The sequence below is a fragment of the Phascolarctos cinereus genome, unplaced genomic scaffold, assembly GCF_003287225.1.
Source record: "Phascolarctos cinereus isolate Bilbo 61053 unplaced genomic scaffold, phaCin_HiC Scaffold_1;HRSCAF=81, whole genome shotgun sequence".
Taxonomy (NCBI): Eukaryota; Metazoa; Chordata; class Mammalia; order Diprotodontia; family Phascolarctidae; genus Phascolarctos; species Phascolarctos cinereus.
The window spans coordinates 193612520-193625115 of NW_027555514.1; the positions used below are offsets into that span (position 1 = coordinate 193612520).

The 12596-nt window shown below is 47.7% G+C and overlaps 1 protein-coding gene across 1 annotated transcript; it reads right to left on the bottom strand.

Annotated features, from left to right (window-relative positions):
- Positions 1 to 1734: 1734 nt before the first annotated feature.
- On the bottom strand, positions 1735 to 11670 carry FKBP4 (FKBP prolyl isomerase 4). The gene is made up of 10 exons (XM_021001611.2): positions 11239 to 11670; positions 7863 to 8007; positions 7177 to 7319; positions 5861 to 5981; positions 5343 to 5499; positions 5046 to 5136; positions 4835 to 4918; positions 4303 to 4494; positions 3757 to 3996; positions 1735 to 3135 (listed from the first exon to the last, which is right to left on the bottom strand). Exons 1-10 carry the CDS (start codon positions 11341 to 11343, stop codon positions 3028 to 3030), a joined length of 1386 nt encoding a protein of 461 aa, XP_020857270.1. The 5' UTR covers positions 11344 to 11670; the 3' UTR covers positions 1735 to 3027.
- Positions 11671 to 12596: the final 926 nt, after the last annotated feature.

Genomic DNA, 12596 nt, shown 5'->3' on the forward strand with positions numbered 1-12596 from the left:
CCACTTAATTTGTGAGTAAGAATCCCTATATATCCCTAAATTTCTAACCTGGATTCTGGTCATCTGTGAAAACGCAAACCTGTTCTTGGCTACTGAGCATGCCCAGTGTGGCTAATAGAGCCAAAGTCTTCTCAACCTTGTTTAGTTTCAGTCATGACTAACAGAAGGGGGCAAGAATAAGGATTTGAGGTGAGGAAGGACAGACTGGACAGGGCAGGTCTTCCATAAGGTGCTGGTGGCTATGATTTGAACTGGAAAGTGACAAAACCTCCTGAGAAGATAGACTTCCAAGTCAGTAAGGCAGTGCAAAGGAAATGGTGGACAGGGAGGTCGAGCCACACATGGACAGACCCTTGACCTGACGTCAGGAAAACCTGAATTCACATCCAACCTCAGACACTTGCTCTGTGACCCTGGGAAAGTCCCCTAACCTCTTTGCCTGTTTCTTCATCTACAAAATGGGGATAAACTAGAACAAAGTTAGTTTAAGGAACATCCAGTGTTTAAGGAATATCCAAAGACTGGGTACCTAAATGCTTCTACCATGACATTAACAATGGTGAGGACAGTTGATAAAATTCTAGCTTGTTAATAGCAGTAGGATGTGAAACAGAGACACACCTGGGTTCTGACTATGGCTTTGCCAGACATGTTGTGTACCTTGGAGTGCTCTTCTCTATTTACTTCTAAGAGATAGCACTTTCTGACCTAAGGGTGAGTTGGCATAAATTATTCCTAAAAGCAAATATGAAGTCCTTGGTCACCTGAAGGCCAAAGATTTTTGTCTATTTTCACTGTAGAAATGCTTGGCTTTAGTCATGATGGTTAATAATTAACCTGTGAGGGTTTTAGTTTGCCAAGAGCTTTCGTCACAACCCTGTTTTTTTTTTGTTTAAATTTAAGGAACCACAACAGAGAAGCATAGTAACCTTTCATTGTAAATTGGAATGATACGTATACGGTGCTTTACAGCTTAAGAAGCTCTTGCAGACATCCTTGATCTCATTTGAGCTTCATAGTCTTATACCTTTTAGAAGAAATTGAGGATTTCAGGTGACTAGGACTACATGGTTAGTCAACCTAGGGCTTCTAGTTACCTGTACTGTGAATCTCAAATTCCCTGCCCTATAATGAAACTCAATCACCAACTTCCATGAGACAAATTTTCTATGGGGCAAAGCTTAATAATGCCCTAAGAAAGTGTTGCAGACAGCTTTTTTTCGTATTTTGCTAGGCAATGGGGTTAAGTGACTTGCCCAGTCACATAGCTAGTGTTATGTGTCTGAATCCGCATTCGAACTCAGGTCCTCTGGACTCCAGGGCCAGTGCTCTACCCACTGCACCACCAAGCTGCACCCCCCCCCCCCAGCTTTATTTTGTTTAATTTCTTCTTTTGTTTTTGTTAGGCAGTGGGGCAAAGTGACCTTCCCAGGGTCACACAGCTAGCGTTCTGGGTCTCAGGCCATATTTGAAGTCACATCCTCCTGATTCCAAAGCCATAGCTCTATCCACTGCACAACCTAGAGGCCCCTCATAGCTCTTACATCTTAATACCCCTAGAAGGTATCATAGGTATCCTATTTTGACAGATGAGGAAACTAAGGTTCAGTTACATGGCTATAACGTTTCAAAGCCAAAATTAGAACCAAGTCTGGTGTTTTTTGCATTGTACAATCTCACCTTGCATCATTTGAAGTGGGAATTTGCAACTCAGATATGCATCGGGGAATGCTCTCAGCATTTAACAGTATTTTATTAAGCACCAAGCTATGCATTGCCATACAAACCAAATTCAAAACAGATATGGTCCCTGCCCTCCAGGAGCTTACAATCTCCTAAAAAAAATTAGAAGATAACCAGGAGCCACCATGACAGTCTCATTACTTGAAGTCAATTCTATTAACCTAGAGTGTGAAGGGACCTTGAAGGGTCAATTCTCTCCCTTTTAAGAGTGTGATTAGGGTCCTAGGCTGGATCCTATTGAATGCTGCCCTAGCTACAACCTTCATCTGTAGTTTTTTTCATTCGTATATCCATCTCTGTTTCTCCTTGCTCAGTTCTATCATCACTTGGGAGTTGCTCTTCTCAGCATCCTGTTATCAGCTACCATCTTATATACCTTTGGTAGATGGTACATATTCCCATGGGTTTGGCCTCAATTGTTGCTTATAATTGCACCAATTGGCTAAATCGGTTCAAAGAACACATTGGCCAATCTCACTGGACAAGTCAAAGTATAAAGCTATTTGTCTCAGAGAGGTACTTTCTAACCTTTGCCTATTATACTAGACTGCTCCCACCTAGAGGTCTTCTCACCACCCCTTCCCTCTTGGGCAGGACAGGAAACACAGCCTGACTCCTAAACTTTGGTTGTTTCCATTTTATTGCTCAAGTATGGAACTTGAGAGCCTGGATCTTCAATGTCGTGCAGGTAATAGGCCAAAGGAACAGGGATGGGTACAACACAGAACAGGCAAGGGCTTGAGAAGACATAGCTATCATTAAGAAAAAATGGGAGCAAACATGAACGTGGTCACCATGATACCAGAAAGGACCAACTGCCACAAAGTCTGGGACTAGAAAAGGAACAAATGGAAGCCAGGGAAACAGCAGTGGCTTTTGTTTTGTTTTTGTTATACTCCCCTGCACCACCAGAGGAGAAGGGGGGGGTGTTCTGTATTTCTCCCTTTACACCCCAGCTTCAAGACTAGATCCCCTCCCAATGTAAAAATGGATCAGGCTGTGGAAGGAGCAAAATAAATTAACATTTTTGGGGGGGAGTAGAAAGGATTACCTTTCCAAAAACATCCCCTACCCAACCCCAACAAACCTGTTCCTTTCCTCTTCCCTAAAGTCACCTTTCAACCAGATAGAAAAATAAAGGTCTAATTCACTCAAAATTCTTCAGGTTTTTTTTGTCTTTTTCTGTTTGTTTGTTTGTTTGTTTTTTACAAAACTAACAGGGTGGAGTAGGGAAGGTTAGGGCATGGGAGGTAGGCAGCCGTGGGAGTGGGGTTGGAGGGCTGGCTATGCTTCTGCCTCCACTTGAGACTTGCTCACTTCCACACCATTCTGCTGGTCATCCTTCATCTCTGCATCAGATGGAAAGTCTCCCCCAGCTGGTTCTGCCTCAGGCTAAAAGAGGAAGGAAGATGAAAAGGATTAAAACTTTCTACAAAGTAAACCCCTAAAGTCAAGTAAAGATAGATCACAATAATCCCATTTCTTCTCAAAACCAAAGGTACCCACTCTTCAGGCATAGAGCCTTTCTGTAAGCCACCAGCCCCACCATAAATATACCTATAAGGAAACAGACACCCACATAGGCCAGCTCCTATCCAACACACCCACCCACACACACCTGCATTTATCTAACCTCTGCACACATAAACCCCATGGGCAAAACACCATTCACAACACCCACAAACACTGATCCCAACCCCTACACAAATACTACTCAAGGGGAGGCCAACTGACCCATCATCACCCTCAGGCTGCTTACCTGCCTGGCCAGAAGCATAAGATTCCAGGCAGAGGAGGGAGCAAAGATTGAGGGAAGCCTGCAACATCAAAAGCCCTGTCTACAGGGACCTAATTTAGTACCACAGTTGAGCCAGGAGGGAGGTGGGCCAGGGTCAGAAACAGAGAAAGTAGATGCTGTCCCATTTTACTGAAATGAAAAGGGGTACCTCTGGTCCTACCTAGTCATGGGGCATTAAGACTACAAAGATACTTTCCTGATTCTCCAGCCCTTACCTTGTTCTCTTTCTCAGCCAATCTCTGGAACATGTTAGCATAAAGCTTCTTCTCCCTGGCATGCTGTTCACGGATCCGCTGTTGGCAGACAGTCAGTTGGGTTCTGGCAGCCTTGTTGCTGGGGTAGAGTTTGAGGACCTTCTGAAAATCATCCCTCGCCAGCTCAAAGTCATTCATAGCCAGATAGGCCTCCCCCCGACGAAAAAGGCCTTTCTCATTGTTGTCGTCCAGCTCTAGGGCCTAGAGAGTAGCAGAGGGATCAGAAATTTGGGAGTGAGTCCTCAGCTCCAAAATCTCAGACTGGATATATAACCATTTAAATGGTTTCCCGCAAACAGAACTGGATTAAAAAAAAAAAAACTCCTTCCAAAAAATCGAGTAAAAAATGAAGGAGATGGAAATTTTGGAAAAGAGCCCTGGATGGCCCCATACTCTTATTTGACCTACTACCAAACTCTAGATGCTGCTCAAGAGACTCAGCAGCCCCAAATCCCTACTGTTTCTCCAGCTTCAGACACTGTGCTTTACCCTCTAGTGAGCTCTAACCTTATTGCAGCTCTCCACGGCAGCAGAAAACAACTGCAGTTTGAGGTGACACATGGCCAAGTTAAGGTGTGAAGCCAGTCTCAGTGCCCGAGCCTGGGCTTGCTGTCCTTCCTCTTCAGAGAAGTCCAGCTTGTATTCTAGCCAGGACACAATCTTCTTGTACTGAAGCATGGCTTGCTTATACTTGCCTTCCTGGAATGAGAGAGGCAGGGTTATCAGGTTGTCTTTCTCCCAGACACCCAACAATAAAGCTGGGAAAATATACCAGGCCACCCAACTCACTGCTGGGCACCCAGGAAGCATCAGGTAAACAGGCAATATTAAATCCAAGACAGCATATCCAAAGGTATGGGTAAGCCATAGTTCTGTAACAACCCAACAATATGGAGACTTTTTTTTTCCCCTTCCTGGCAGACACATAACCAGTTAGCCCACTTTCGATAGGTCAAGAGGTACAGATTACGGCTCTAGACAGACAACGGGAGGTAGGGAAAAAGAAAAACACCTATAGGGCAACGGGCTCTTGACTTACCTTGAAGTACACTGTACCCCGTTCTTTCACTATGGCACTCTGCTCAAGCTTCTCCTCTGCATTCATCTCCCAAGACTCCTTGGCCTACCCAACCCCCAGGGAAGAAAGGGTACCTTTAGCTTTCTCAGCAAGTGACCCTGAGGAAGCTCAGTGGCTGAGGCCCAAGGGAACATTAGACAAGGAAAGGTAGAAGTACCCCCTCCAATCTTACCTTTTCAAAGCTCTTGAGTGTCACTTCATACTGTAGCTCAGCATCCCCTGGGATTTGAAACTTCTCCTTCCCAGCACTCCCAAAACCATAGCTATGAGAGAGAGGCAAATAATGGCACTGACTCCAACGAAGTTGGCAGGTACCTCTGGGCTCAAAGGTGGTGTGTTTGTGTGCCCAAATGATATAACATTTGTAAAGCACTGCACACAGCTGGGAATAAGAAGCCTCACAAATGCTCATCTTTCTCCCCTCCCCCTTGGAGTGCCCAACTCTGCCTACCTCTGGCCACACTCTCACCTGGGCTTAAGGTGGACAATAGAGTTCTCTCCCTTCTCCATTCGCTGAATCGCCTTTTCTAGTCCAGGGGGAAGATCATAGTTCTCACCCTCTCCAATCTCAAAGCTTAACTCTCGCTGGTCAAAGACCCGGCCTTTATGGTGACCCTCTAGCACAACTGGAGTAATTGGAGACAGGCAGTGAGTGGTGGAGGAGAGAGCCTGCTACCCCTTACCTCCCCCAGTGCTGATGGGAAGATGCCCTCTCTGTAGGGAGATATTTGGAGGCAGGGGAGAGGGAGAAGTCAGAATCAGGAGCTACAGCAGACAGAACACAGAAGGGAAGATTCCTTCTGTCTTCTAGCCCTTTACTTCTCATGACTGGATATAACCTTAAGAGACCATGTAGTCTGGTCCTTTCATTTCATAAACCCTCTCAGAGATAAAACTTGCCCCAAATGACATGGGTAAGTGGCTGGGACAGGAAAGGTATCCCCAAGTTTATTGTTCCTTCTGTTTCACAACGCTGCTTTGCCTCACCTTCCACTCTAGCACCCTCATTCGGCCTGGAGTAGCCCTCGCCTCGACTCCGTATCCTGCGGATGATTCCACCATCCTCCTCCTCAGTAAGATCTTCTCCCTTAAAATCAAATAGTTCCACCTACAGGAGAGATCACAGCCATAAGTCTAGGGTTGGAAGAAGGTACCCCAGGCCTTCTAGTCCAATGTTCCCATTTTATAGATTAGGAACCTGAGTCTTAGGGAGATCAGTCACTTGCCCAGGGAGTCAGTGTCAGAGGCAAGATCTGAACTCAGATCCTCTAATTTGTCCTTTTTCCTCCCCTTCTCATGTAACCCCTTTACTCCTCACTAACATTTTCCTTCTGGTCTAGCAAAAGGCTAATAAGCCTCTGCAATTCCATGCCAGCTCCTCATGGGAAGATGGGAAGTGTACTTGGGAGGTCATGAGGATACATTATTTCCTCAACCTGGGTCAGTATCCATCTAGCTTTTAGTAAAAGCAAAAGAAAGTTTGTCTCTTATTTCAGTTAACATCAAGTATTGGTCTCTGGCCATCTAGTTTGTAAGAAGAAAACATCGATCTAATCTAAAGATCACTGACGTCAACAGGGTGGGTGATGCCTTTACAACCCTTCAAATGGTAGTGGTCCTTGTGGGATGCAATGGCTGAAAAATTCATCCCTAAAGCCAACCTGGTAAGGAACCTGTCCAAGTTTAGCGCTAGCTTTAAGGTAAGAGGTCCATCACTGTGCTCATACTTGAATATGGCAGGATTTGTCCTCTATTAGCATCATATTTGAGGAGCAGGATCACTTCCGCTGTGATGAGGAGTATATGTCTATCATCTATTTATTTGCATATCAATCCCTTACCCAACCAGAATCTATCTAATGGCTTTCTGGACACTGTGCTCAAATGTGCTACCTTGAATGATTTCTCCCTTTTCTCTGTGTATGTTTTAAGTCACCAGGTGTCAGCAGGGAGGGAAGGAGTGGTCTTTTCTTTCTCCAAGTTGTTGCATGCTTGGGGTAGGATGTTCCCAAGGAAGCAGGTTGATTTGGAGCAGGCAGGGAAAGGACACAGAAACCTGTGTGTTGAGCGCTCTCCTCACTTCTAGGGGTTAGCACTATAATGTCCAGGCTGATAAAGGTGGTAGCACAGCTAGAATTCTTCCCCATCTTGGAAGAGGAAGCTCACCCCGTGTCCTCCCACTAGGCCAGGCCCTTAGCCTTAGCCACAATGTTTCCAAGTCAGAGGGGCTGGAGGGCAGCCAGCCTGTGAGACTGAGATAAGGCCTGGCTCGAATTCTTTCTGTTTTGTGGCCTGCCGCTCACCTCAAACACCAGGGTAGCATTGGGGGGGATCATGGGAGGGCTGCCAGATGCACCATAGGCATATTCTGCTTTGCAAGTGATGTGGCAGACTTCTCCAATTTTCATGGTGGCCACAGCGATGTCCCAGGCTTTGATTACCTCCCCTGTAGACACAAAATACATTAGGTTCCCCTGCCACCTTAGCTGAGGTTTCACCAAAAGTCGGGAGGTTGTCCTGAGAGGTACCTAACAAACCAAAAACCAGACCCCCCCCTCTTTAAGACGGGACCAGGAAAATGGGAGGTCCCATCCCTCCCCCCAGTGTTATTAATTCCCACATGTCCAAATGGGGCAAAAGCTGTTGTCTTTTTTACCCTTGTATTTATCCCAATCTTCTAAGAAGATAGCCAACGGAGAACTATATTCTACTGCCTCCAAAGGCCAGAAGACTAAGGTAGAAATAATTATAGATGTGGATAAATGGAGGGAAGAATTCAGTGGAGAAAGATGGAGAAGGGGAGAGTAAAAAAAGGGAAATACAAGGAGGACAAAAAGGTCCTCTTCTGTCCTCTAGTCTGTAACAAGCAATCCTGTCCTGTGTCTAGCCAGGCCTTTTAAGTGGGACACTGGAATGTTACCACTAGGCTGCCCACCACAGCTCCCTCTCCCTCTCACACCACAGGCCTCTCCTTAGCCATCAAGTTTACCTTTGCCCAAGTCAAAGGAGAACTTGTCCTTTCGATCCAAGCTGGAGTCAAATTTGGTACCATCCAGCAGCCAGCCGGTATAGTGTACGGTGACCTTGTCGCCGATCATGGGAGTTTCCGTACCTGTCCCCTCTCGCTTGATCACCTAGGGAATTTGAGGTACATCCACATCTTCATCATCAACCCCTCCCGTTAGAGGCTATGAGTCATATACCCTTGTGGGGAGAAGAAAGCTCCTAGCCAGGGCTCTAATATCAGCATCTTAACTAAGGCCCCAAATTAACCTCTTCCTCCTCACGGGGCAAGGTTGTATGCATAGTAAGACCTCCCCTTCCCTGATAAAATATAATGGAAAGAATACTAGAACCAGAACCAAAGGATTGGGTTAAAATTTCAGCTTTCCTACTTATTATTTGTGTGACTTTGGACAAATTACATCATCTACCTGGGTCTCAGTTTCTTTATCTATAAAATGACATTAAATGATACTAAATAAAATGAACTAAATAATCTTTACGGCTGGTTCCAGCACTAACAACGGCAATAACATTAACATTAAGAGCAATAACAATATTAACCACCAGCCTTTACGTAGCACTTTAAGGTTTGCAAAGTGCTTTATAAAGTTTATCTCATTTGTTCCCCACAATACCTCTGGAGGTTGGATGCTAGTATTTATTTACACCTTACCCCCTGACAGATACCTACTCTTCGACTCAGTGACACAGCCCTCTTAGTGGTTCCACAAACAAGACACTCCAACTCTGCTCCTGGCATTTTCTCTGGCTGTCCTGCATCCCCAAAATGCTCCCCCCTCCTCTGCTCTGACTACTGACCTCCCTGGCTTCCTTTAAGTCCCAACCAAAACCTCACTTTTTACAGGAAGCCTTCCCAAACCCTCAATTCCAGTGCCTTCTCTCTGTTAATTATTTCCTAGTTATCCTGTATATAGTTTCCTTGATATACATTTGTCTGCATGTTGCTCCCCTGATAGACTGTATGCTCATATAAGGCAGGGACTGTCTTTTAACTATTTTGTATCCCCAGTGCCTGGCACAAGATAGGTGCTTAATAAATGTTTACTGATTATCCCCATTTTATAGATGAAATTGATATGTTAAATGACTTGCCCAGGGTCACACTAAGATGATTAAGTGCCTGAAGCTGGATTTGAACTTGGTTCTCTTCTTGATCAGGACCAGTGTTCTCTTATCCACTTGGTAAGAATCCCAAGTCTCCCGGTCTTTAGGCCCAGCATCTATCCACTACATCATACTGCCTCTTATGAACTCTTCTGGTCAAAAAAAAACAAGACTGATTTGGAAGGAAGGAAAAGGGGATAGGAACTAGAACTGAGAGGGGCAAACCTAAGGTGAAAATGACAAGGGTCTAGAGAGAGCAGAAAGGGGAAAAACAAAACCAAACTCTGGATTGTGGAAAGAGAGGGGAAACAGAGGAATTGCCAATGAAACTGTGATGCAAGCACCAAACACAACTCGTACATAGCCTTGGAGCCAACGACCCTCAACTTTTTCTGGGGCATTTCTATCCCAGCCCATGTCTTTCTGCTGTTCTGAATTTTGAATGACCACGTATAAGTCTTAGATTTTGCCACTCTATCTTTGGGAATCTCACCAACAACTAATTATAAACAGGTACCTCTCTGGGCTCATTCCAAGAATCCTATCTCCCTCTATCTCAGCTCACATACAGAAATGGAAAGGTTTTAGAGGTCTGAGCAATTTCTGGGACACTGGAAGGGAAGATGAGAGCCAATCTGTCCACGAAGAGGTAGAACCTCAAAACCCAGACAAGATTAAATAACTTGGGGGGAGTGACCTCCAAGCTGTAGAATGGGCACTATTTCCAGGGACTCAGGACGCTGCTATTTCCTTTCCAGAACTTCTAAAAAGATAGGCTTCCTTATGAGCCAACAGGCAAATACTCTAATTGTTCTCTCCAGGGGTTTTCTACTCTACCCTGTAGAATAATCAGACCTGAACAGAACTAATCTTAGTTTCTTTAGATAGGAGACTTAAGGGAGAGAACAAATGGGGAAACAAGGAAGAATAATCCTTCCTAAAAAGGTCCTTTTAGGAAAGATAAAGGGCCTATCTCTCAGTGTGTGTGTGTGTGTGTGGGGGGGGGGTGTCCTCCATTTGGCTCCCAGAAAGAGATAGCGAACAAAGTCCAGTTTATGAACCTCTAAATCCTACAATTTAGGTCAGGTCCCCAACTCTGGGACACTAGCTCAAACTGTTAGTTGACTGGTGAGAAAACCAGGTAAAGAATGGGGAGCCTGGGTGGGGGGAGGAGAGGGGAGAAAAGGAGAGGGAAACTAAAGATTGTTTTTCATGCTATTCTGGATGCGGGCCAATGCTCTCTTAAAGCCTGTGCCGAATCACCCTTGGGCTGCTTCCGACCCAGGTCAAGATGCTCAACCACTAGAACACTGGTCCCCACAATTACTATTTGTTCTTCCACCTTATCCAGTAAACTACAGCAGAATCCACACCTCCCTGGCCCTTCCCTTCGTGGGGTGGGGGGGTAGTGGTGACAGAGGAAAGGGAGGGTAACTTGATCCCGGCGTACACTGCTGAGGGGAGGGGTCAGCAGCAGCAGGATCCCGGGCTCTAAGGTGGAGAATCTTGCTGTGACGTACCCACCCTCATCTCCAGTTCAGTCCACTTAAATCCCAAGAGGCAGCAGGACCTGATAACTGCTGTCCTCAACTGCCCCAACAGCTCAGCTAATGTTTAACTGACCTGGCAAGCTCCTGCTGCCTTATCAACCAATAATGGGCTACCAACGTCTAAGCTCCAGAAACGTCCTCCGTGGAAATGGGGTTCAAGTGGAGGTCAAGTCTCGACCCTAGCCAGACCCTGCCGGAGGCGCTTCATGTGCACAGGCTTTGATGCAGCCTTGCGCCCCCAGTTTGCAGCCCGTGGGCTGCGCCTCTCTCCATCCACCATGCACTCCGGAGTTTCCGTCACCATCCCGGCCCCACCTCCCCTTTCCCAGATCCACGCTGGGGGGGCCGGGCCAGCCTCAGAGGAGCGCACCGGTCCACCCGCCGTGGGGAAATAGTAACCCACTCCCCACCCCGGCTTGTAGCGCCCCCTTCCCACCCCTGATCGGCCCAGTCTGTGAGTGGGAGGGGAATGCGGGCTCCTCCAGGGCAAGATCTGCACGGTGTACGGCCGGGAGGCTGCAGTGGCAGCCCGCCCCCAAGGTCCCGGGTCCAGGGGAATGCCCGCATGGGCTGAAGCCCGTGCCCCGCGCTAAAGGCCTGAACATGTGCGGCAGGCCCATCTGCTTCCCGTGCCCGGACCCGACCTAAAGCTGCCTTCGGCCACCCCAGGCAACCCGCAGGTACCTTCAGCACGCCTTCATCTTGTTTGGGGCTAATGTCCACCCCCTCCAAGGGCAACGGGGCCGACTGCGCGTTGCTCTCCGCCGCCTTCATCTCCTCCGCAGTCATCGCCGTTCAAAGAGCCTTTTTTTACTCGTGAAGCTGGGGCCCGGGAGCCGAGCCAAGCCGCTCCCCGTCTGCCTGGGCCCGGTGGCTGCGAGCACGGCGTAGGGCGGTGGGAGTGAGGTTGGGGCCGGGGCAGCGCGCGGCTCACTTGCTTTTTCTGGAAACTCCCTTTTCCCAAGGAAAGGAAGAGGCGGCGAGGGCCAGGCCCGGTGCGACGCGAGGCGGCGCGGAGCTGAGCGGAGCCCACAGAGCAGGCGGCTGGAGCAGCGCAGCTACGAGTGCGGACGGTGCGGCTGCTGGGAGAGGTTGGTCCCACCCCGCCGCCGCCGCCGGGGGAGGGGCTGGGAGGAGCCGGGGGAGGGCAGAGGGAGCTTGGGCGAAGGGGAGAAGTTTCCAGAGGCAGCGTCCGCTGAGCCGGTTTGGGCTCCTGCGGCCGACGCAGTATGCATTAATCTATCCAGACCTCCCCCAAACCTAATCCGAGGGAGGGTCGATTCGCCCCCCCCCTCGGTCTTCTGGACTCGACCCAACGCCCTCTCCCTGGACACCCTGTCTCCCATCCCCCCCCTCCCCGCGCTTCTCCGGGCTTAAACGGACTCTTCCAGATCCTTCTCGATGAGTCTAGATCCTTCGCTAGCTCATTTAAAACCCGTCCTTTGGCCAGTTCGTTTTGTGCTGTGCTTGAAACAGGCTCTAAGGATGTGGATGATGGAGATAGGGGAGCAGCCGGCGGGGAGCTGGTCCTGTCCTCCTCCTGCCCCTTCCCTGTTCTCTATCTCGGGCTCGGGAGCTAGTTGGTGCTGCTTGGAAAGATACACCCAGAGCAGCTTTCCTTCTTTCTCTGTCTCTGTCTCTCTTCTACCCTTCCTTCCTTCCTTCCTTTCATAGTGAAAATAAATAAGTAAGGGGAATATAGGAGCTCGTGGCTGACATGCTCAGGTACATAGTTTTCGGGAAAGGAAAGAATGCCCCCTCCCCCCGGTCAATCTATCTAGAGCTGCCTCCAAATCAGTTTTCCCAAAATACCTGGAATAGAGCTCAAACAGTCCCTTCGGACCTACGTGCTACTACTAAATGGGTACAATAGAGTGCAACTTTCAGAACATAAAGGATCTGGCCTCCCGGCTTAATGCAAGCACCACCACCAAAAGCAGAAAGGATTTAAACACACCAAAAATATGTTCTGTGTTTTAGTGAAGAGGGAAGTGAAGGGGGAAAAGGATTTTTTTTTTAAGTTCGTAAATGTTTATTGACTC